Source organism: Chiloscyllium punctatum, chromosome 15 (genome assembly GCF_047496795.1).
Source record: "Chiloscyllium punctatum isolate Juve2018m chromosome 15, sChiPun1.3, whole genome shotgun sequence".
NCBI lineage: Eukaryota > Metazoa > Chordata > Chondrichthyes > Orectolobiformes > Hemiscylliidae > Chiloscyllium > Chiloscyllium punctatum.
Genome location: NC_092753.1, coordinates 84,209,836 through 84,234,163, shown reverse-complemented (window position 1 = coordinate 84,234,163; position 24,328 = coordinate 84,209,836). Strand labels below are relative to the sequence as shown.

Here is a 24,328-nt window from a genome sequence, read left to right as displayed (position 1 = left end):
GCAGTGCTACAAAAGCATTGACAGAATGGAAGTGCAATATTTCTGAGGAAAAACCAAACAGAATCTCCTCAGAAATGTGGAGCTTCCTTCTTTTATAAAAACAAAAATAAGGGCTGGAGATGCTTGAGATTCCAACTCTACAGAAACTCCAGCCGATATTTCACTTGGGTCCAGAAAGCAGCCATTCATCACAAATTGCCCCTTTGAATTGGTGCTGGGTCCGCTGCTTTTCGTCATTTATATAAATTATTTGGACGTGAACACAAGAGATATAGTTATAAGTTTTCAGATAACACCAAAATTGGAGATGTAGTGGGCAGCAAAGAATGTTACCTCAGATTAAAATGAGATCTTGAGCAGGTAGGCCAATGGGCTGAGGAGTAGCAGATGGAGTTTAATTCAGGTAAATTTGAGGTGATGCATTTTGGAAAGGCAAATCAGGGCAAGATGTATACACTTAATGGTAAGGCCCTAGGGAGTGTTGTTGAACAAAGGGACCTTGGAGTGCAGGTTCATTGTTCCATGAAAGTGGAGCTGCAGGTAGATAGGATAGTGAAGAAGGAGTATGCTTGCCTTTATTGGTCAATGGACTGAGTATAGGAGTTGGGAGATCACATTGCAGCTGTACATGTCATTGATTAGGCCACTTTTAGTTTTTCTGCATGCAATTCTGGTCTCCCTGTAATAGGAAGCATGTTGTGAAAATTGGAAAGGTTCAGAAAAGATTTACGAGGATGTTGCCAGGGTTAGAGGACTTGAGCTATAGGGAGAGGCTGAATAGCTTGGAGTGTCGGAGACTGAGGGGTGACCTTATAGAGGTTTATAAAATCATGAGGGGCATGGATAGGATAAATAGACAAAATCTTTTCTCTGAAGTGTGGGAGTCCAAAACTAGAGGTCATAGGTTTAAGGTGAGAGGGAAAATAATTAAAAGGGACGTGAGGGACAACTTCTTCATGTATAGGATGGTGGAATGAGCTGCCAGAGGAAGTGTGAGAGGCTGGTACAATCACAACATTTAAAAGGCATCTAGTTGGGTATGCAAATAGGAAGGGTTTGGAGGGATATGGGCCAATTGCTGGCAAATGGGACTAGACCTATTTAGAATACCTGGTCGGCATGGACAAGTTGGACTGAATGGCCTGTGTCTGTGCTGTACAGCCCTAAGACTCAAGTAAATCTCCTGTAGATTATCTCCAATGTTTACACAGCCTTTGCAAATGATTTCCAGAATCACACAATTTACAGCCAAGGCATATCCTGGGACTTACAAAGAGTATAAAGCCCAATTTCCTCACTGTTTATTCTTTGGCCTTTGGGGAAAAATGGGGCAGAAATTGGGAATGTGAATACTGGGGCCTGGATTTTCACCACAGAGTTGAGAAGCTTACCTTGAGAAACCTAGCATATCCATCACTATGGGTATGACTCCATACATGTAATCTTTGCTCTGGACATGCAATTGGGAGCTGGGGTCGGAACTGTGACCTCCAGAGATAGCTCAGAAGTGAGGTAGCCTGGTTTAAAGAATTGCCTCCATTCTCTGGAACTTTGGACCCTTTTTATAACAGATTGTGAGGCACTTGAACATACCCCTCAGTCTCCACTGTCTCCACCCTTCTAACACTCCCATGCCACCTGATGCCTGCATGCCACCTCCATGTCTATCCACTAGGGGCAGCAGATCTCAGGAATTATATGGAGATGAGAAAACATCTAAGAGAACCCTCTAACTTACACATTCCATCAGAAACTAACTTTCACACTGAAAATTGGAGTTTGGCTTTGTACTGAGTAATGTTCTCTCCTGTTAGACAGAGCACGCAGTAGCATGGTCTCCACAGAGAGTGCCTCCTCCACATATGAGGAGCTGGCACGTGCTTATGAACATGCCAAGATGGAGGAGCAGTTGAGGCACGCCAAGTTTACAATTACGGAATGCTTCATATCGGATACATCTTCGGAGCAGCTGACAGCTGGGACCAATGAGTACACAGACAGCCTAACATCCAGCACACCTTCAGAATCGGGCATCTGCAGGTTTACTGCATCACCACCAAAACCTCAGGATGCAGGAAGGGTGGCAAACATGGCAGTGCCCAAAGCACATCGACCAGGTATGTCACAGTGCCTTGAAAATGTACCTCAAATGTCTCACTGTCTGCCAATGATTGGCAAGGATTCAATAACAATAAGTCAATTACCTTCAGCTTCAGTCTTACACTGAGTTTAAATGTTAGATTGAGAATTCAAACTTCAATTCACTTGCAAATTCAAATCTGCTGTTTAGTACTGATACCTGATCTCTCGTGGTATTAAGATGAGTGTAGTCCTGATCTTCAATGAAATCTTCCATGGTGAATTAGTGATGTACATGTGGGTGTCCGTGGTGAGTTAGTGATGCACATGTGGGGTGAATTAGAGATGTACACGTGGGTATCCATCGTGAATTAGTGATGTACATGTGGGTATCCATGGTGAATTAGAGATGTGAATGTGGGTATCCATGATGAGTTAGTGATGTACATGTGGGTATCCATCGTGAATTAGTGATGTACATGTGGGTATCCATAGTGAATTGGTGATGTACATGTGGGTATCCATCGTGAATTAGTGATGTACATGTGGGTATCCATAGTGAATTAGTGATGTACATGTGGGTATCCATCGTGAATTAGTGATGTACATGTGGGTATCCATAGTGAATTGGTGATGTACATGTGGGTATCCATCGTGAATTAGTGATGTACATGTGCGGATTCATGATGAGTTAGTGATCTGCATGTGGGCCATCCTTAGCGAACTAGACAATTCATTGAGTTTAATCCGCAGAAATCTGATGGAAATTTTTTGATGCCAAGTAGACAACTTTCCCTGGTGTGTAACTGGGATCATTCAGACTTCAGATCTGAATAAGTTCAATCTTCAGATGATCAATTATTGTGCTGCACCAGAATTATTGTGCTCTCCACTCCCATTCCTTGACCTGACCAGAGTGGAGCGAGAATGAATGGAATTTAAACACCTGTAAGTTTTAAACAAACAGAGGGCTCAATATGATCACTAGGCATTACATAGCTATCAGGAGAGCAAGATCTAATTTTCTCACAGGTTTCTGGTCAGCACCATTTGCCATCAGCGAAGGGAAAGAGAAGAACTTGATTTTCTTCAAACACTGTTTCTGCTGTTGTCACATTGCTGTTGCAAACTCAGTCAAACAGTAGCGTCTGCAAGTACAACACTCACCTCAGGCATTCCTGTTCTCTGCTGCGAAACTAATGATAGCCCTGTCTGTGGATCAATGTCTCTGAAGCAGTTGCAATGTTTGGCCATAAGGGTGTCATTAATGAGCATGTCACAATATATATTTTATCTATCAATCTTGCTTGCTTAACCTCTTTCAAAACTACTTCTCCCCAGAATATTTTAGTCATGTATTTTGTTGAAGTTATTTCCAATCTAATCGCTTCACAGGGCAGTTACTCAGAACACACAGTATAGCATCGAATTATACAACACACAAGGAGGCCAATCAGCCTTTGGTGCTTATACCATTACAATTGAATCTAATTTCACTCATTTATGACAGTGCAGCAAGTAAAATCATTTCTCCTCATCTTATCTTTGGTTTCTAATTGAAGTTCTCTCAACATAAGAACTAGGACCAGGAGTAGGCCATACGACCCACCAAATTTCCTCCACCATTCAATAAGATCATGGCTGATCTTTTCTTAGACTCAGTTCCACTCAACCACCTGCTCACCATAACCCTTCATTCCTTTACGTTTTAAAAATCTATCTTTGCCTTGAAAACATTCAATGAGATGGCCTCAACTGCTTCACTGGGCAGGGAATTCCATAGATTCACAACCCTTTGCGTGCAGAAGTTCCTCCTCAACTCAGTCCTGAATCTGCTCCCCTTTATTTAGACGTTATGCCCCAAGTTCTACAGTGGAAACAACCTCCCTGCTTCTGTCTTATCTATTTCCTTTATAATTTTACATGTTTCTATAAGATCCCGCCTCATTCTTCTAAGTTCCAGTGATTATAATCCCAGTCTACTCAGTGTCTCATTGTAGAACCTCCTCTGTCCCCCCGTGTACCCTTTCTCAAATAAGGAGACCAAAACTGTATACAGTACTCCAGGTGTAGCCTCACCAGCACCCTATATAGCTGCAGCATAACCTACTTGCTTTTACACTCCAGCTCTCCAGCAATGAAGGACAATACTCCCTTTGCCTCCTTAATTACCTGCTGCACCTGCAAACCCACAGCATATGATCACTGACCCTCTCAGCAGTGGGAGTATTCTTTTCCTATGTACTTTATCAAAACACCTTGTCATTCATTTGCAACTCTTGATTTCCAGTTAGGAGATATTTAGAAAGAGTTCATTTTTAACATTAGAATGAATTCAATATTAGAAAGTTCTTCAGTGTTAATGGAAGAGAAAATACACAGCATGGAACATGCAGCTCCTAATCTATAATGATACTTTATCCTGAGGGAGGACTGCACTTTGGGAATGGTTATCAATTAGGTGAGACTTTGAACTAGAGTAACAGAATCATAGAATAGTAAAGCACAAAAGGAGGCCATTTGGCCATCAGGTCTGCACCCACTCCTTTCAAGATCAATTTAGTTCATTTGCACTTTTCATCTTTCCTTGCAACTCTTTTCCTTTTGGTATTATCCAGTTACCTTTCCAAAATCACCACTGAATTTATTTCCACCACAAGTTACAAAGTTTATAGCCACTTCTTGCAGGAAAATAATTTTTCCCATCCACCTGTAGATACTTTGACATTCACTTTGTGATGTCATTGTCAACCTAGCTCCCAGAATGTGTATCTACAAATAAGACTAACATTTATTAAGATCTCGTGAATTTTATTAGTGTCCACCTCCTGTTTTTCAAGGAATTGCTCGATTCCTTCTACAGCCTTCATTGAGTTGCCTTTATGTCTTTGAATGAGGAACTTGGTAGGATTTGAGCGATTATTCACCATTGACACTCAGCCAAATGCTACATTGTTGGAAGGGCCATTCAATCCCTGTGGACATGAGATCAATTACAGAACTGATACCACAAACCATAAGACATATGAGCAAAACTAGGCCATTCAGTCCATTGAATCTGTTGCATCATTCAATAGGATCACAGCTGATCAGATAATCCTCAACTCCACTTTCCTGCCTTTTCTCTATAACCCTTAGTTTCCTTAATGATTAAAAATCAGTATCTTAGCCTTGAATAGATTTAATGATTCAGTCTTAGCAGCTTCAGTGGTAAAGAATTCCACAGATTCACTACCGGCTAAGAGAAAAAATTCCTTTTCATCTGTCTTAAATGTGAAATCCCTGATTCGGAGATTATTTCCCATGATCTTAGATCTCCCACAAGGTTAAAATGGCTTTTCCACATCTATTATGTTAAGTCCCCTAAGGATTTTGTAGGTTTCAATAAGTTGCCTCTTATTTTTCTACATACCAATGAATGTAGGCTCAACCTACTCATAACCTGTCCTTGTACCTCGCTACATACCTGGAATCAGCTGAGTGAACTTTCTCAAGACTACCTCCAGTACCAATATATCTTCTCTTAGATAAGGGGCCCAAAACTATTCACAGTATTCCAGCTGTAGTGTGACTAGTGCCTTGTCTAGCACCACTCTAATCTAGTTTTAGCAAACTGACTACTTTCATATTCCATTCCCTCTGTAATAAAGGCCAACGGTCCATTTGCCTTCCCTAATACCCACTGCACGTCAATGCTAGTCTTTTATGATTCATGGACGAGGACTCCCAAATCTCTCTGCTCTGTTGCTTTCTACAGTTTTTGTCCATTTAAGTAAAATTGAACTTCTCTATTCTTCCTGCCAAAGTGCATTACCTACATTTGCCAGCACTATATTTTATCTGCCAAGTTTTTGCCCACCTAACCTGTCTACATCCTTCTGCAAAATGTTTATGTTGCCCTCACCACTTACTCTTCCACTCCTTTTTCAAAACTAACTTGCTAGAATTTTGTTAGGCAAGTGTTATTAAAAATTTGGGACCAAGGCAAAAGTGAAAAAACAAGCCGACCATCTTCAAATTCAATGGTGAAAGAGGCTGAAGTGGCTGAACAGCCTCCTCCAGTTCCTAACAAAAACTGACATTGCTGGAAAAGCTCAGCAGGTGTGGCAGCATCTGTGAAGAGAAATTAAATTTGTCTGGTGACCCTTCCTCAGAACACTCCTTCGGTTCCTGTTCTCGTGGCACTGATAAAGGTGAAAGCTACGAGCTGAGCTCAGGCCAATATTCCTTTCTTAGCAAAGTCCACACATGTTGATTATTCAACTCATCGTTGTGTGTAACCAAATGACTAGAGCATTGTTTGTGAAAGAAAAACACACTTCACTCACATTAGCTCATTGTGAGAAGCATTTTGAGATCTTTTGAAGGCATTATAAGATACTACATAATTCCTTCCATTTGTTCCTCAAATCTAAGATTGCTATCAATTACTGACTTTATCAGCTAACCTCATTGACATATCAAAGGTGCATCTCAATGAGACAATCTTAACTCATCTAACAGCCATTCTGGGAAAGATTTGTCATTTAGGACAGAGGTGGTAGAGTAAGTAAAGAACCAGAATCGTTTGTTGGGATTACAGTATTTGATTTTCTTGGAAGTTTGCTTTATTGATGCTGCTGTACTTAAATATTTGTCCAATAAAGGGAGAAGACATTTATTAGCCTGCTAATGCATACACCACTAATCCCTTCAGGGACCTGAGTCCTCTTCACTCAAACATTATTTTTCTCTCCATGTCTCCCATCCTTTTATGCTAAATTTCAGTAATCAGTCACATTACAGTTTTAAGAAACCATGAAGGAGCACTTCAGGAATCCAAATAAAATGATTTCATTCTAAAAATATTGGTCTTTATTTCATTTCTAACTGTTCTTAAGATCTTTGCATTATAAAATATTGACTACACTGACACAGGAATACTGAGTCCAAAGTCACTTATTTTAATGTCTGACTGTAAAATGGTCAACATTAGATGAGTTCACGAAACCACATAATTGTAATGTTATGATCTAGTTAAGGACCATTAACCTTTAAAGAGAAACCCAAGCATTTTGTTTTAACTAAATAGATATACCCCACAAGATTGCACATGGTTTCTCAAAATAAACTTAGTTGTGTATAAAACAAATCAATTTAGCAATATGGTGTCTAACAAATGTATGTTATACACTCAGGTTTACCTCTTACTCTCCCCAAGGACTTCCCTGTAAAACACTTCAATCTAAAATTTACTTAATTCTGCCACCTATAAATAAGCCTCAACTGTCTTGAAAATTCTCCTTAGCATCACCTTTAGTTAGTTCAATTTGTTCCAAATTATCAAGAAAGAGCTAAAGGCACTAGCTATTGTAAAGTCTATGGGCCCTGACGGCATTCCGATAATAGCACTGAAGACTTGTGCTCCAGATGTAGCTGTTATCTGAGCCAAGCTGTTGCAGTACAATTATGACAATGGTATCTATCTAACAATGTGGAAATTTGCCCAGGTATGTCCTGTCCACAAAAAGCAGGGCAAATCCAACTCAGGCAATTACCATCTTGTCAGTCTACACTAATCATTTTGTAATAAAGAGAAGGAAGGGGTCATTGGTAGTGTCATCAAGTGGCAGTTGCAAATAATTAACCTACTCACTGACACTCAGTTGAGGTTCACCAGGATCACGCGACTTCTGATCTCACTACAGCTTTGGTCCAAACAAGGGCAAAAGAGCTGAACTCCAAGGATAGGTGAGAGTGACTGCCTTTGACATCAAAGGACTGTTTACCTGAATAAGGCTTCAAGGAGCCCTAACTGAATTGGAGTGAATAGTAATTGGAGTGAATAGGAATTGGAGAATCTCTTCACTGCTTGGAGCCATACCCAGCACATAACAGGACGCCACCATCTCAAGAGTAATAAATGCTTGCTTAGCCAACAAAGCCCACATCCCATGAATGAATCATATTTTCAGAAGTAAAGCAAACATTTATATCCTCTTGACTTTAAGTGCCTCAATAATTGGTTAATTTTCAATACTTTCAAGCTAATCTGCTTGTTATTTTCTTTGGCACAAGGTTCTGTTGTGGATCATTGTAGATTCTTGCACTAGTTTCCAAATAGGCATTCTTCTAGTTTCTGTACTCTCAAAAGATTTAAATTGAGATTAAGCCTCAGCCACATTCTACACAATGAATATTGAATTTAGTTTATTGTTTGTCAACAGTAACAGATCTAGCTAACTATCATTTACTTTGGCTGTCTTCTCAAAGTGTGTCACAAACCACACCAGGTCTAAATCGTAACTCGTTTTCCCAACAAATACCCAGATAAATCAAAAGTAAAGACCATCACTATGCTCCATCCTTCTCCATGGTAATGTAGCCTATTCTGGGATGTTCTCAAACCATCTTTCACCTAATTATCCCTCATTTACAATTTCTTCTTTGATTTGATGAAGTAAATTGGTTTTATAATCTTTCATATTTTACTGACTGCTTTTAAGCTAATGCATCTCTAGGTTCCAAAACAAAGCATCTCTCCTAATGCAAGGATTATAAATATCATGTCTCCAATTTGTTAACATTGAAAGGTGCTTTATGATCTTACCTTTGCAGCTTTTAATCTTTTAAGTCAACATGGTCCCCAATGCTTTACAATGTAATGGACCCCAAGCTGGCTTTAATTGCATTTTTCCTCATTTTCTGCAGTTAAGTCTTTAATTCCCAAATAAAAATCATACATTGAAGCACATGAACTGTGAGCTAGATATTTGCAACAGTGACGTAATACAACTCAAAATTCATCCCTTGATTAACAGCCATAGATTGCAAGGCAGATGGATGACAAGAGCCACAAGATAGCCGCCACGGCTCAGTTAATTGTACCCATACCTCAGGGTCAGAATACCTTTTGGCCCAAAGCCCCTTCCAAATTCTTTAACATACATTTTCGCTTGTACTCTCATGTAATATTGAGGGGCACTGCATTGTTTTTCATTTGGAAGCTAAAACAGTCTCAGCTTCTCTCTCAGATGGTATATAAAATCTGACAGCACTGTTTTGAATTAGCCTATCGAAGTTCTCAGATTGTCTATCAGACTGTTGTTTATAAATTGGCCACCCATCTCCTACATTAGAACAATGACAGTACTTCAGACACAACTTTGTTGTCCCTAAGATGCTTTTGCAGATCTTGAGGTTGCAAATCCTGTGTAAATGCATTTTGCTAAGGAAAATATCATCTTGTGTTTTTGCTAAGGAAAATATCATCTTGTGTTTTTTTCTGAGATTGGCAAAATACATCTTTGTTCTGCATCCATGCATAGTAGATATGACAGAGAGGATAACGTTGATGAAGAAGTGGAAAAATGTAACAGTGGTATCTTTACCTTGAAAGGTAGAAAACTCATTGCTAAATATCAGAAAAAGTGTGGTGTGTATGTGCGTGTAGACCATTTTTCGTGGCTGTCATATGCCTACAAAAGCAGGATGGAGATCAGCCTAATCAAATCTTCCTGCAATGCTGTTAGTGGTATGGCACTGAAGGCTGGATATAATGCAGAACTACCTTGCCCATTTCTTTTTTCAGTTCTGAAATGTACTGGATTGTGTCCTTTCTCCCTCCAGCCATCATTTTTCACAAAAGTGTAAACTCGAAATGAATCCATTTAAGCTCATTACCTCAATAAATCAGCAAGCCCCCAGGAGGACTGAAATTTTAAAATTTTGAATATGCCAGAGGCCCTGTAATTTCAGTCTCTTGCAGTCAATCCTCTCTCTCATACACATATATCTCCTAACATGTCCTGTACCAGGGATAGATTGACTCGACCTGGTCTTTTCAGGCTTTGAGGACTCATTGAACGAAAAAGTCGAAAGAACTGTAGATGCTAAAAGAACCCAAAGAAGTGTTAACTCAGATTTCTCTCTACAGATGCTGCCAGACCTGCTGAACTTTTCCAGCAATTACTGTTTTTGTTTGAATTTGAGAGACTCACTGTTGTGTTTTCCTTGTTTGAGTGATTGGTCTGCAACCATGCAAATGTCTAAAAACTGGGATTCAAAATAAATGATCATAAAAATATCATTCATCAAACAACTGAGACCTAATTATTCAAAACATGCTCCAACTTTCAAAACAAATGGCCGGAATTAGAAAGAAGAGAATGTAATATCATAATGAAGCCAGTTAAGCATCAGAAAAATCTTCATTGCACTAATATTAACCATTAACTTTTAGCTATAACATCTGAAAAAATATAGCTCATTATTAATGGAGAGAAAGCAGAGTTTATGGATGTAGGTTTGCTCGCTGAGCTGGGAGGTTCATTTCTAGACATTTCGTCACCCTACTAGGTAACATCTTCAGTGGGCCTCAGGCGAAGCAGTGTACATGATTCCTGCTTTTTATTTATATGTCTGGGTTTCTTTGGGTTAGTGATGTCATTTTCTGTGGTGCTGTCATTTTCTGTGGTGATGTCATTTCCTGTTCTTTTTCTCATGGGGTGGTAGATTGGGTCTAACTCGATGTGTTTGTTGATAGATTGTCAAAACTAGCAGAGTTTATGTTTTCGAGACCAGTGACTGAAGAAGGGTCATGAGACTTGAAATGTTAAATCAGCTTTCTCTCCAAAAATGCTGCCAGATCTGCTTAGTTTCTCCAGAAATTTCTATTTTTGTTTTAAATTTTCAGCATCCAAACAGTTCTTTGTTTTATTGTAGCTTATTATTAATGCCAGTCAGTAGATTCAACCTGCAATCTTCTAACTAAACCATACATCTAATTGTAATTGTTCCTTCATTTTTTCTATATATCTTTGTGCCCAGCATGTGTAAATATATATTCTATATATATAATATACTTAGTTACTTATTCTAATGTTCATCTGTCAAATGTGATGTGTTAGACACTATTATAAAAGAAGATATAGCATGGTTCAAGGTAGATGGGCAGAGTTAACACGGTTTTGTGAAAGGGAAATCATGTCTGCCCAATCTATTGAAGTTAATTGAAAAGTTAACACATTATCATGGAGAACTAGTGCATGTATTATACTTAGATTTCCAAAAGGCATTTGGTGAGATGCTACATCAAAGGTTTTTTTAGCAGAGGTTATAGAACCTAGGACCTTTTCCCTGGAGCATCGAAGGCTGAGGGGTGACCTTATAGAGGTTTATAAAATCATGAGAAGCATGGATAGGGTAAATAGACAAACTCCTTTTTCCAAAGGAGGACAGTCCAAAACTAGAAGGCATAGGTTTAAGGTGAGAGGTGAAAGATTTAATTGGGGCCTGACAGGCAACATTTTCAGGCGGAGGGCAGAGCATGTATAGAATGAGCTGCCTGAGGTAGAAGCTGGGACAATTACAACATTTACAATACGTTTGGACAGGTACATGTATAGGAAAGGTTTAGAGGGATAAGGGCCAAACATAGGCAAATGGGACTAGTTATGTTGAAACCTGATCAGCAAGGATGAGATCAACTAAAAGGTCTGTTTTCGTGCTGTATGATTGTATAAAATAATAAATTCCTCGTGGTGTAGTGGATAATATATTGCCATGAGTAGAAGATTGACTCACTAAGTCGTGAAGATGACATAGATATAAATTAGATATACCAGATATATATCAATTAGGTGAGGGGGCAGTGTATAATGTGGGAAAATATCATTTTGCCCATTTTGGCTGAAAACATAAAAAGGAAACTTATTATCAAATTGGTGAGAGATTGCAGTGCTCTGAGGTGCAGATGGCTCTTCATGTCCTCATGCATGAATTACAGCAAATAACTGGGAAATCTGATAGATGGTTATTGATCTCAAAGGGAATTGACTACAAGCGTAAGAGAGGTCACGCTTGAGTTACACAAGGAACCAAAGAAACCAACTCTGGAGTACTATGTACATTGGCTTCTTACTTAAGGAGAGGTGTAAATAAATTGTAGGCAATTCGGTGACAGTTTATCAGAGTAATACCTGCAATGAGAGGGTTGTCTCATGATTAGTCAAGCTAGGTTTGCATCTGCTGGAGTTCAGAGAAGTGAGGATGACTTTATTGAAACATATAAGACCATGAGGCATCTTTGCAGTGTAAGTGTGGAGAAGAATGTTTCCTATTGTGGGAGAATCTAGAACTCGAGGTCACGGTTTAAAGATCATCCATTTAAAACAGATCAAGTAATTTTCTTTTCTCATTGAAAGTCATCGGTCTTCAAATTCTCTTCCTGAAAAAGTGATGGAAGAAGAGTTGTTGAATATTTTTAATGCAGGGGTAGATAAACTCTTGTTGAGCAAGAGAATGCTACATTAGTGGTGGTAGGCAGGATTGTGGATTTGAGGTTACAATCAGATCAACCGTGAAATCATTGAATAATGCAGTAGGCTCGAAGGGCTGAATGCTCTATTGCAGTTGATTTTCATGCGAGCAAGCATACCGTTCTATCTATTCTAAACATAATGCTCCATCCGACTCCACTCCTATTCCCTGCATTGTCATTTCACCTTATGTAAAGGTTTCTCCTGCTACACCCACATGGCGTCTTCTAATGGACTTCTCTCCATGTTTTCTTTGATTGTCAGGTATGGTGTTACCTCATCCATAAATATGGTGTCAAATTTGCACATGCAATATCCACATTTGTTTCTCTGATACACCCTCAGTTCTCTGGCTGTTTTATTATTTGAAATGAAATTGCAGATCAAGCAAAATGCCTTCAACTAAGTAAGACAAAAATCAATGCTGCAACCTGTATGTAGTGACTCCATTATTCATATCTTGGCCAGCGCCAGGCCTAATTTCTTCGATAGTCTCTGAAACTCATTCTTCCTAACCTTCCATTCCAATCTCTAGGATTTCACTTAACTTCATTGACTGAGTTAATTCAATTTCCAATGGTTCCCTCCAAAACAGTGACTTCAGAACTCTCATTCTCATCATGCACAATCTTGATCCATTAATCACTGAGGCTTCTTTTACCTGTAGGATCAGAAAGCCTGGTTGATCTTTGCCATTCCCAAACCCACTATGGCTAAAGTTAACCATACCTTTGCCAACTGACTAACACTGTCTAAACAGAGATTCCCGCAATTCTAGTTTGGCTTTATTAAATTAATCATTTCACAGGATGTGGTCATTATTGGCTAAGCCTGCATTTATTGCCTATTCTTTACTGACCTTGAGAAAATAGTGGTGAGCTGCCTTCTTGAACAGCTGCAATGTCTGTCGTGTAGATATGTTCACAGTGCTCTTGAGAAGGGACTGCTAGGATTTTGACACAGTTTTTATTGAACTTCCCTAAATGTCCTTGAGAAATTGGCAGTGAGCTGCCTTCTTGAACAGCTGCAGTCCTTGTGGTGTAGGTGCATCCAAAGTGCTATTAATAAAAGAGGCCCAGGACTCTGACCCAGTGACAGTGCAGGAGTTCCAAGTCAGAATCATGTGGGTCTTGGAGAGAACCTCGTAGCTGGTGGTGTTCCCATATATCTGCTCTCCTTGTCCTTCCCGATGGCAGAGGTCAGTTTGGAACATGCTATCGAAGGTACCTTCAAGCATTGCTGTTTGTATCTTGTAGATCGTGCACAGTGCTGTTGAAGATAGTGAACAGACTGCTGGATTACTTTGACTTGGAAGGTGTTGATTTGATTTGATTTATTGTAGTTGTATGTACCTAAGTGGCGTGAAAAGCTTTATTTGCAAGCAATACAGGCAGATCATAGCAAACAAGGACATACAGGTCATAGGGTGCTTAGACAGAGCAAGGCATACAAGGTTACAGCTGGTATGTAGGAAGCTGTTCTTAAACCTGTTGATGTGTGGGAAGCTATTCTTGAATTTCTTGGATGTTATGAGGCTGCACCCATCCAGGATATGGGCACAGAAGGTAACAGTAGAATGGGGATATTCTGGACAATGAGGCTGCTCATTGGGGTACAATTCTACTCCTGATGATGGCTCAAATACCTCATGATTTGAGTTTTAGATCTACTTGAAATCCATCCATTTAGCATCTTGATATTGCTACACAGCATGATGGTGGGTATTTTCAATGTAAAACAGTAGGGGTAATTAGCAGAAAGTTTCCCTGTCCATGTTGACCTGGTGCCATGAGACTTAATGGAGTCCATGGTCAATGCTGAGGGCTGATGGGGCAACTCCTTCCTGACTGCAAAGCCCTGTCCATTCTGCCAGTAGAAACTGAAAAACCCAGGGGGGGATGGTGATGGTGTTATCTGGGACATTGTTAAGAAGTTGAGTATTCAGTGAGTGTGACAATGTCAGACTATTGCTTGACTCATCTGTAAGCCAACTTACCCAATATGGCAGTATACACATTGCATCCTCCATCCCTTCCACTCCCGATATTAGTAAGGAGGACTGTGCAAGTTTTTGAGATCTTTTTATGAATTGATACAACTGATTCCAGTTGCCTATTTCAGATGGCAATTGAGAGCCAACTACATTGCTGTGGGTCTAGAATCATATGTAGCCAGACCAGGTAAGGAAAGCAGTTTTCCTTCACCAAAGGATATTCGTGAACAAGGTGGGTATTTAATAATATTCAGCAATGGTTTCATGGTCATCATTTGACTTTAATTCCAGATATTTGGTCTCCTTCCTTTTGGAAGGATGTTGTGAAACATGAAAGGGGGTTCAGAAAAGAGTTACAAAGATGTTGTCAGGGTTGGAGGATTTGAGCCTATAAGGAGAGGCTGAATAAGCTGCGGCTGTTTTCTCTGGAGTATTGAAGGCTGAGGGTGACCTTCTATCAGTTTATAAAATCAAGAGGGGCCCGGATAGGATAAATAGACAAGGACTTTTCCCTGGGGTGGGGGAAGTCCAGAACAAGAGGGCATAGATTTAGCGTGAGAGGGGAGAGATATAAAAGGGACCTAAGGGGCAACTTTTTTCATGCAGAGGGTGGTATGTGTATGGAATGAGCTGCCAGAGGATGTGGTGGAGGCTGGTACAATTGCAACATTTAAAAAGCATCTGGATGGGTATATGAATAGGAAGGGTTTGGAGGGATATGGGCCAAGTGCTGGCAAATGGGATTGGATTGGGTTGGGATATCTGGTCAGCATGGACGGGTTGGGCCAAAAGGTCTGATTCCGTGCTGTACATCTCTATGACTCTATGACTCTATATCCTGATATCCCAACACTAGACTACAGCTCTATGCAGACATCCTAATATCCTGACACTTGGATACAAAAATGAAGCAGAACTGTTTGTAATTTTTATTAATGACTTAGATGAGGGAGTCGAAGGGTGGGTCAGTAAATTTTCAGATGATACGAAGATAGGTGGAGTTGTGGACAGTGAGGAGGGCATTTGTCATTTGCAAAGGGACTTAGATATGTTGCAGAGCTGGGCTGAGGAGTGGCAGGTGGAGTTCAACCCTGCCAAGTGTGAGGTTGTCCATTTTGGAAGGACAAATAAGAATGTGGAATACAGGGTTAATGGTAGGGTTCTTAGTCGGGTGGAGGAACAGAGGGATCTTGGGGTCTATGTACATAGATCTTTGAAGGTTGCCACTCAGGTGGATAGAGTTTGTAAGAAGGCCTATGGAGTATTATCATTCATTAGCAGAGGGATTGAATTCAAGAGTCGTGAGGTGATGTTGCAGCTGTACAGACTTTGGTTAGGCCACAGTTGGAGTACTGTGTGCAGTTCTGGTCGCCTCACTTTAGGAAAGATGTGGAAGCTTTGGAGAGGGTGCAGAGGAGATTTACCAGGATGTTGCCTGGAATGGAGAATAGATCGTATGAGAATAGGTTGAGAGTTCTCGGCCTTTTCTCGTTGGAACGGCGAAGGATGAGGGGTGACTTGATAGAGGTTTATAAGATGATCAGAGGAATAGATAGAGTAGACAGTCAGAAACTTTTTCCCCGGGTACAACAGAGTGTTACAAGGGGACATAAATTTAAGGTGAAGGGTGGAAGGTATAGGGGAGATGTCAGGGGTGGGTTCTTTACCCAGAGAGTGGTGGGGGCATGGAATGCGCTGCCCGTGGGAGTGGTAGAGTCAGAATCATTGGCGACCTTTAAGCGGCATTTGGATGGGTACATGGATGAGTGCTTAATCTAGGATAGAAGTTCGGCACAACATCGTGGGCCGAAGGGCCTGTTCTGTGCTGTATTGTTCTATGTCTAGAACACAGAAATCCTCTCCTCCTGGCTCATTGTGGGAACAAAGTTCAGGCATGTAAGGGCCTAATCTTGATAATAGGGATTATTCCACCATGTTCTGAAGCTGCACGTCAATTCCATATAAGCCATAGGGAATAGGACTGAATTATGCCCCCTATTTTAGGAAGGATGTAGAATGACTACACAATGAGATGTGGAAAGGAGATGCTATTCACTGGCCTCTTGTAAATCCCTGTGATTTCCCATTGTTCATAGTCACACCTACAGCAGCTGAGACTTTGTCTCTGGAATTCCAATCCTAACCCTCCAGGACTTTTTCCCTCTTTCCTCTTTTACAATGTGGCTCAGTGACAAAGTTTATGTGATAACATTCCTTCAAACTCCTTGGGACATTATACTATTTTCAACATGCCATATAAATGCAAGCCATTGTTGTTTTTGTATGATTCCATAGCATCTTGGAAAGTTATTGCTAGTTTCTTTAAAGGTTATGAATTGTGTGTGTGTGCTTTTAAATATTAATGCTTATTTTTTCTTCTTCTGTTAACCACTCTTTAGTATTCTCACATCCAGACCAGATGCAAATAAATAAATAGAAGGTCCAGTGGTAGAGCTCTATCATAAAGGATTTCTTTTGAGAAAACTCTGTGGATAAGTTTTTAAGAATGATAGATCTTGCTTGGAAAGTGCCCTTTCCCTTTAACATAGACGCGGCCAGAAAATAACTGATCCTTTTACTCTTTTGGAAACAGGATACTGTGCTAATTATCTGCACCAGACTGATGCTGGAAGGTTTCTGAAATGTTTGTGTTCACTTCACTAGAAAGTATCATGTTGGGACATTGGTGGGTGGGAGCGAGAATGGGATCTTCAGCACCTGTGAAAAATACATGAGGTGGATTGTATTCAGATACTTTGTAGACAGTTAACCGTTTTTATGTCACATTGCTAATATCATTCCTTCATCTTTTATTCAGACATTTTCCAAGTTGAAATGTTGGAACTGTTAAGTGATGTGCATCTCACTTTTATTACGCCTTCAGCAAACGTTATTTTCCTTACTTAATTGTGTACACTGTAATGTTAGAAGTGATAAGCTTGTTGCTTTGTAGCCCTCTATGGCAAACAGTTGGTATCTGCACTGATGGTTCTCTAACTATATTTAATAAGAACCAACTGAGGATTACAGGTATTGAGAGTTTGGTGCAGTGTGGTCACAGAATAGGGGAAATGGGGAGAGATCAGCAAGGAGAGATCAGCAAGCAGGGAGGGGAGGGTGGGTCGTTGGGGGGGCTTAGACCTGAAGAGGGAGTCATGGAGGGAACGGTCTTTATGGAAAGCGGATAGGGATAGGGAGGGAAATATATCTCTGGTGGTGGGGTCTGTTTGTAGGTGGTGGAAATGGCAGAGAATGACGCGATGCACACGGAAGGTGGTGGTCGAAGGTGAGGACTGGGGGATGTTGGGGGGAGTTCTGTCCTTGTTGTGGTTGGGGGGGTGGGGTTCGAGGGCAGAGGTGCAGGAGAGATTGAAGTCTTTAAAGAAGGAAGCCATCTGGTGTGTTCTGTAGCGGAACTGGTCCTCTTGGGAGCAGATATGGTGGAGGAATTGGGAATAAGGGGTAACCTTTTTGCAGAAAGCAGGGTGGGAGTCAGTGAGTTTGTAGAAAAGGTCAGTGATGGAGATGGTGAAGTCCAGGAAGGGGAGGGAGGTGTCAGAGATATTCCAGGTGAATTTAAGGTCAGGGTGTTGGTGAAGTTGATGAACTGTTCAACCTCCTTGTGGGAGGACGAGGTGGCACCGATGCAGTCATCAATGTAGCGGAGGAAAAGGTGGGGAGTGGTGCCAGTGTAACTGTGGAAGATAAACTGTTCCACGTATCCAACAAACAGCAGGCATATCTGGGGCCCATACGGGTGCCCATGGCTACCCCTTTCATCTGGAGGAAGTGAGACGATTCGAAGGAGAAATTGTTGAGAGGACCAGTTCAGCCAAACGAATTAGACTGGTGGAAGGGTACTGGAGGGGACGTCGGGAGAGGAAGAAACAGAGGCCTTGGAGGCCCTGGTCATGATGGATGGAAGTGTATAGGAGCTGGATGTCCATGGTGAAGATGAGGTGTTGGGGGCCAGGGAACCAGAAGTCTTGGAGGAAATGGAGGTCATGGATGGTGTCCTGAATATAAGTGGGAAGTTCCTGGACCGGGGGATAAGACAGTATCAAGGTATCCATGCCCTCCCAACAATCCACCCTCCCCTCCCAGCACCTTCCCCTTCCACCGCAGGAATTGCAAAACCTGTGTCCACACCTCCCCCCTCACATCCGTCCCAGGCTCCAAAGGAGCCTTCCACATTCACCAAAGTTTCACCCGCACTTTCACACATGTCATTTACTATATTCATTGCTCCCGGTACAATGTCCTCTATACTGGGGAGACAGGATGTCTACTCGCAGAGCGCTTCGGAGAACATCTCCGGGAAACCCACACCAACCCCACCGCCCCATGGCCGAACATTTCAACTCCCCCTCCCACTCTGCTGAAGACATGTCGGTCCTGGGCCTCCTCCATCGCCACTCCCTTACCACCTGAAGCCTGGAGGAAGAACACCTCATCTTTCGCCTCAGGTCCCTTCAACCCCATGGCATCAATGTGGACTTCACCAGTTTCTTCATTTTCCCATCCCCCACCTTACCCCAGCTCCAACCTTCCAACTTAGCACCACCCTCATAACCTGTCTCACCTGTCTATCTTCCTTCCCACCTATCCACTCCACCTTCCCCTGACCTATCACCCTTACCCCCACCTCCATCCACCTATTGCACTCTCACCTACTTTCCCCCAGCCCCACCCCCCGAGGCTCCCAGCCTAATTCCTGATGAAAGGCTTTTGCCCAAAATGTTGATTTTCCTGCTCCTTGGATGCTGCCTGACCTGCTGTGCTTTTCCAGCACCACACTCTGGACTCTGATCTCCACCATCTGCAGTCCTCACTTTCACCACTTCGCAATGGGGTTAGGGCCCAGGATGGTGGGATGAGGCCGTTAAATAGTCCTTAGTTGACCACTTAAATGCCTCACATGGCAGCGGGGTTGCAAGATCAAGCCTGGGGGTCTCCACCCTCCCCCAGAGTCCAGCGGAGCTGGGATGGCAGGGTGTCTCAGGTAAGTCACTGCTGCAGGAGACAACATGACCAAAAGGTGCTGACAATGCTGGTAAGTTGCTATAGTCCATCCTCCAACAACAATACACCACAATTTTGTGTTGGTTATAGAACTCAGTGGTAATTGTATAAAAATGTAGCATTAGTGACTAGCAGTTGGTCAGTTTAATCAGCACACACAGTGTTGCTCCATAAATCAGGAACTGTTTCCATTTTAGCAAGAGGGCCAACTAAATTTTTCCTCTTTTCAAGGGCTCTTGCGGCGCGGTGGTAGGGTCCCTAACTCTGTGCCAGGAGACTCGGGTTCAAGTTCCACCTGCTCCAGATGTGTGTTGTAATATTTCTGATCGGAGCACGCAAACTCAATTGGAATTAAACTGTAACAGCTATAAAGGGCAATTCAGATGCTCGCATTTGTACAATACTGATTAGGCCTCAGATGGATTATTATGTCCAATTCTGGACACCATACTTTGGGAAGGCTGTCAGGGATTTGGACCGATTGAAGAGGAGGTTTACCAGAATGCTAACAGTAATGAGGGCTTTCAGTCATAAAGAAGAACAGCTCTCCTGGGAGCAGAGAACATTAGGAGAGATTTAATAATGATGGTGAAAATCCTATAGAGCAAATCAAGCAAATTAGTTACACAGACGTAAGGGTCAGTAAGCAAAAGACAGAGAAAGAGGTAAGATGAAAAGAAATTCTTTTATGCAATTTAATGCAGAATTATTGTTATCCGTTATGAGAGGTAGTGGACAGTGAAGAAGGTTATCTCAGAGTTCAATGAGACCTTGTTCAAATGGGCAGAGGAGTGGCAGGTGGATTTTAATTGAGAGAAATATGAGGTGCTGCATTTTGGAAAGGCAAATCAGGGCAGGAGTTATACACTAATGGTCAAGTCCGGACGATTGTTGCTGAACAAAGAGACCTTGGAGTGCAGGTTCATAGTTCTGTGAAAGTGGAGTCACAGTTAGACAGGATAGTAAAGGAGGCATTCAGTACATTGGCCTTTATTGGTCAGTGCATTGAGTGTAGGAGTTGGGAGGTCATGTTGAGGCTGTATAAGACATTGGTTAGATCATTTTTGCAATATTGTGTGCAATTCTGGTCTCCCTGCTATAGGAAAGATGTTGTGAAACTTGAAAGGGTTCAGAAAAGAATTACAAGGATGTTGCCAGGATTGGAGAGTTTGAGATATAGGGAGAGGCTGAATAGGCTGGGGCTGTTTTCCCCAGAGAGTTGGAGGCTGAAGGATAACATTATAGAGGTTTATAAAATCATGAGGGGCATGGATAGGTGAACAGCCAAGGTCTTTTCCCCAGGATAGGGGAGTCCAAAACTAGAGGGCATTGGTTTAAGGTGTGGGGGAGGTGGGGAGGGGAGAAGATTTAAAAATGATCGAAGAGGCAACATTTTCACGCAATGGTGGTGCATGTATGGAATGAGCTGCCAAGGGAAGTGGTGGAGGCTGATACAATTACACCATTTAAAAGGATCTAGATGGGTACATAATAGGAAGAATTTAGGGTAATATTGGCCCAATACTGGCAAATGGGACGGGATTTATTTGGGATATCTGGTCAGCATAGATAAGTTGGATTGAAGGGTCTGTGCTGTACAACTCCATGACTCCATGACCCTATAAGAGTGGTCGAGGGAGATTTAACTCTCTTAAGAGAATTATATCAATACTTGAAATGGAGCAAAATTTCAGGGAGAAGGAACAAGGGATTAGCAGCAATTGGAAGACACTTTGAAAGAGCCAGCACAGACATGATGGGCCAAATAGTTTTCTTATGTGAGTTTGCATGATTTTGTGACGTTTTTATATGTAGAGGAATGATTCGGTTGTGATTGTCTACACAGGTGACCTTATGCATCTTCCGCCATACCTAAGGGTGGACTTCCTGATTCACAGAGGGGTGGCAGGTCCAAGCAGAGACCTTGGTCAAGGGCATGCCTGTCTGGAGCCACAGAGAAGGAGCACCATGAAACGCACACAAGTCATGGAGCCAATCCCAGTGGAGGTAGCTTCCAGGGACACACAGCAATGGCAATCAAGCACCGCCTCGACATTACCTCAGAGGGAGGGAGCAGACCGTGGCAAAGCTCCCAAACTGAGCAGCTCCCAGGAATCTCTACTGGACAATCGCGGTCACTTGAAACAAGGAAACAACCCTTACGCAAAATCCTACACCCTGGTATAACAACAGCATGTCTGTACAAGGCTGTAAATAGTTCGATTTAAAGCTACCTTTTTTTACTGATTCCAATATTTATAATCAAAGATTTGCCAAAATATTTAAAAAAAAATCAGATATTGCAAAGACTTTGTTGTGATCCAGGGTGTGACATGTCTGAGCAACTGAATGTCTGTGCATTTTTTTAAACAACACCCCCCACCCCTCCTCCTCCATCCCCACCCCTGATTGTCTGATATGCACAGATCATTGTGTTTTTACTTGTTTCCTATGAAATGCATGGAGGCAGATTACGAAGACATTGACAATAGCAAAAAAAAACACAAGGAGAGAGGAGAAGGAACTTCTGTCACCCACTTAAACGGGAATCTCAATGGTTTAACTATCGCACAAAAAAAAAGACAGAAAAGCTACATTTGTGGTTGAAACAGCGATCCCTGATTGATTGACGACTTTGAAGCCAAGTATGCACGCATCTTTTACAGTTAACTAGAAGTAGAATCGTAGAACAACACAGCACAGAAGGAGGCCCACCATGCCAGAATCCTTCAATTCCATTTTTTCCTATTGTCCATTAGGTTAGGGACTAACATTACTGAATATTTTTTCAAATGTAATTAACCTATCTAAAGTGACATTACACTAAGAACCCATAAGGCTGGGTATCAAAGGGAAAGCTTCTCAACATATTTCCTTAACTTGATTGATCAGCAGTCCATATATATATGCATTACCTGTACTCATATGTGTATGCATATTTATATATATAATATATGCACACACATACAGAGTGCACGTGTATATCTGTGGTTTACATACATATAGTATACGTACATGCATATATATTTGTCTAAGTGTAAATGTAAATGGGTCTAACTTTATTTTAGGTAAATAAACATTGAGAGAAAGATGGAAAACCCAATAATAACTGATGTTCCAGCTACATGTGTGTCTACCTCCTGAAGCTTGCATTGGTCAGACAGGTTCTGGCTTCAAGTTCTAACCAAAGTTTGGTGACCTTTAATTCTTTGCTACATAGTGTGTTTGTGTGTATTTTATGATGTTAAATTTTAACAGTTGCCTCATGCAGAACTTTTCAGTCTTGTTGTTATAATAAAAAAATTTTGAACAACAAAAAGAAAACAAAAATATATTATATAGATACGTATATATGCACTACTATACAAAGGGTCCTGACGATATAAGGAAACAGCTGCCCTGAGAGGATGACTGATAGTTTTATTTGATACTGAAAGGTTTGCTTTTTGTGTAAGTCACTGGTTGCTGCTTTTTTTCCAGAAACAGAGCCAGCTACACTGTAATGAGGCGCCATCCAAAAGCAGAATCCCACAAAGCAGATGTTACTTATTCATAAATATCCGAATACCCTAATTATAAATGGTTGAAATTGCAGAAAATGAAGCGAAAAGAAAAATAAAAAAACACTGGCCAAGTTCCTGTGTAACAAAAGCAGAATGAACTTGTTTAAGGAATTATGAGCCAATGACCATGATGTTTGCACCTTTCAACCAGAGCTGAGTTAGGAATAATTTACAGTGCATTGGTATATGCTCACACATCTTGTCAGCTGGAAATGAGAGTGTTCCAATCTTTCAAGAGATTTAAATATAAAATCAATAAGCTTACAGAATTTCCTTCCTATTATTGTTGTGATGAGGCTTGCAACCCTCAATGTTTAGGAGACAGTGAGGTCTGCAGATGCTGGAAAATCAGAGTTGAGAGTGTGTTGCTGGAAAAGCACAGCAGTTCAGGCAGCATCCGAGGAGCAGGAAAATCGATGAAGGGCTCCGGCCCGAAACGTTGATTTTCCTGCTCCTCGAATGCTGCCTGACCTGCTGTGCTTTTCCAGCAACACACTCTCAACCCTCTACGTTTAGTTGAGGTAATTTGGCTTTTTGAGTGGGCTGTCTAAAAATTATAAAGCAACAAACCAGACACTCATAGTGTACTTTGAAAATGGAAGTTAAGTTTTCACCACACTGCTTCTGATGTAGAAGCATCAGATTTTACAATGAATTTTCATTGAATTGCAAACATGAGAAAAGTTTTAATCCTGTACCGCTTGCTCAATGCAGCTTTTGTCTTGGGAAGAGGTGATGTCAATGAATATGTTGACTCAAGAGAAAGTTCTATGTAGATTAACAATAGCAAGTAGTAGTTTAATTTGTTATTATTTGCCATCTGATCCTCTGTTAAAAGCACAAGCAAGGACAATTTTGAAGATTGTTGAGAGTTTTGCAGAAGATTTTCATCTGATGAAGTTAAACTGTCAAGACTCCAAAAGAAAATTCAAATAATCTAATGGTTATCTAATATGGTATGTTTATAACGTATATCATTCATCTTCTAGTTAAATACAGAATGTGTCTAAAGAAGCTGCAGCCTAGCACAATTTCTTTTGGAATGCATTGACAGATTCCAGCATCAATTTTAATCATGTTACAGACAAGTTCATGACCGGGAGATTGTGGGTGCTTTGGCAGGATGAACTGCATGGACCAAATTACCTGCCTAATTGGAGTTTATCTCAATATGTTCTAGAGACAATTGGTCTCACTGACAAGTGGAGCATTCAGTTGTTGGTCAGACAAGATTTATTGAGTACGTTTAGATACATAATGTAAGTGCATGCACCAGTTTAACTGAAGGCATAGACAATGAAAAATATTACAGAGTGGTATCAACTGCAGTGACAATTATTGTTCACTTTGGCACCATTGTTGCAAAAGTGAAA

At 41.1% G+C, this 24,328-nt stretch overlaps 1 protein-coding gene across 2 annotated transcripts in view; it reads left to right on the top strand.

Annotated features, from left to right (window-relative positions):
• LOC140486476 (cell adhesion molecule DSCAM) overlaps window positions 1-23,322 on the top strand; it is a 693,577-nt gene extending 670,255 nt beyond the window's left edge. For both annotated transcript variants that reach the window (XM_072585696.1, XM_072585695.1), the window contains 2 exons: window positions 1,815-2,117; window positions 21,239-23,322. In XM_072585696.1, coding sequence (XP_072441797.1) covers window positions 1,815-2,117; window positions 21,239-21,579 — 644 coding nt within the window. In that variant the 3' untranslated portion in view covers window positions 21,580-23,322. The remainder of the gene's footprint in view (window positions 1-1,814; window positions 2,118-21,238) is intronic.
• The last annotated feature ends 1,006 nt before the right edge of the window (window positions 23,323-24,328 follow it).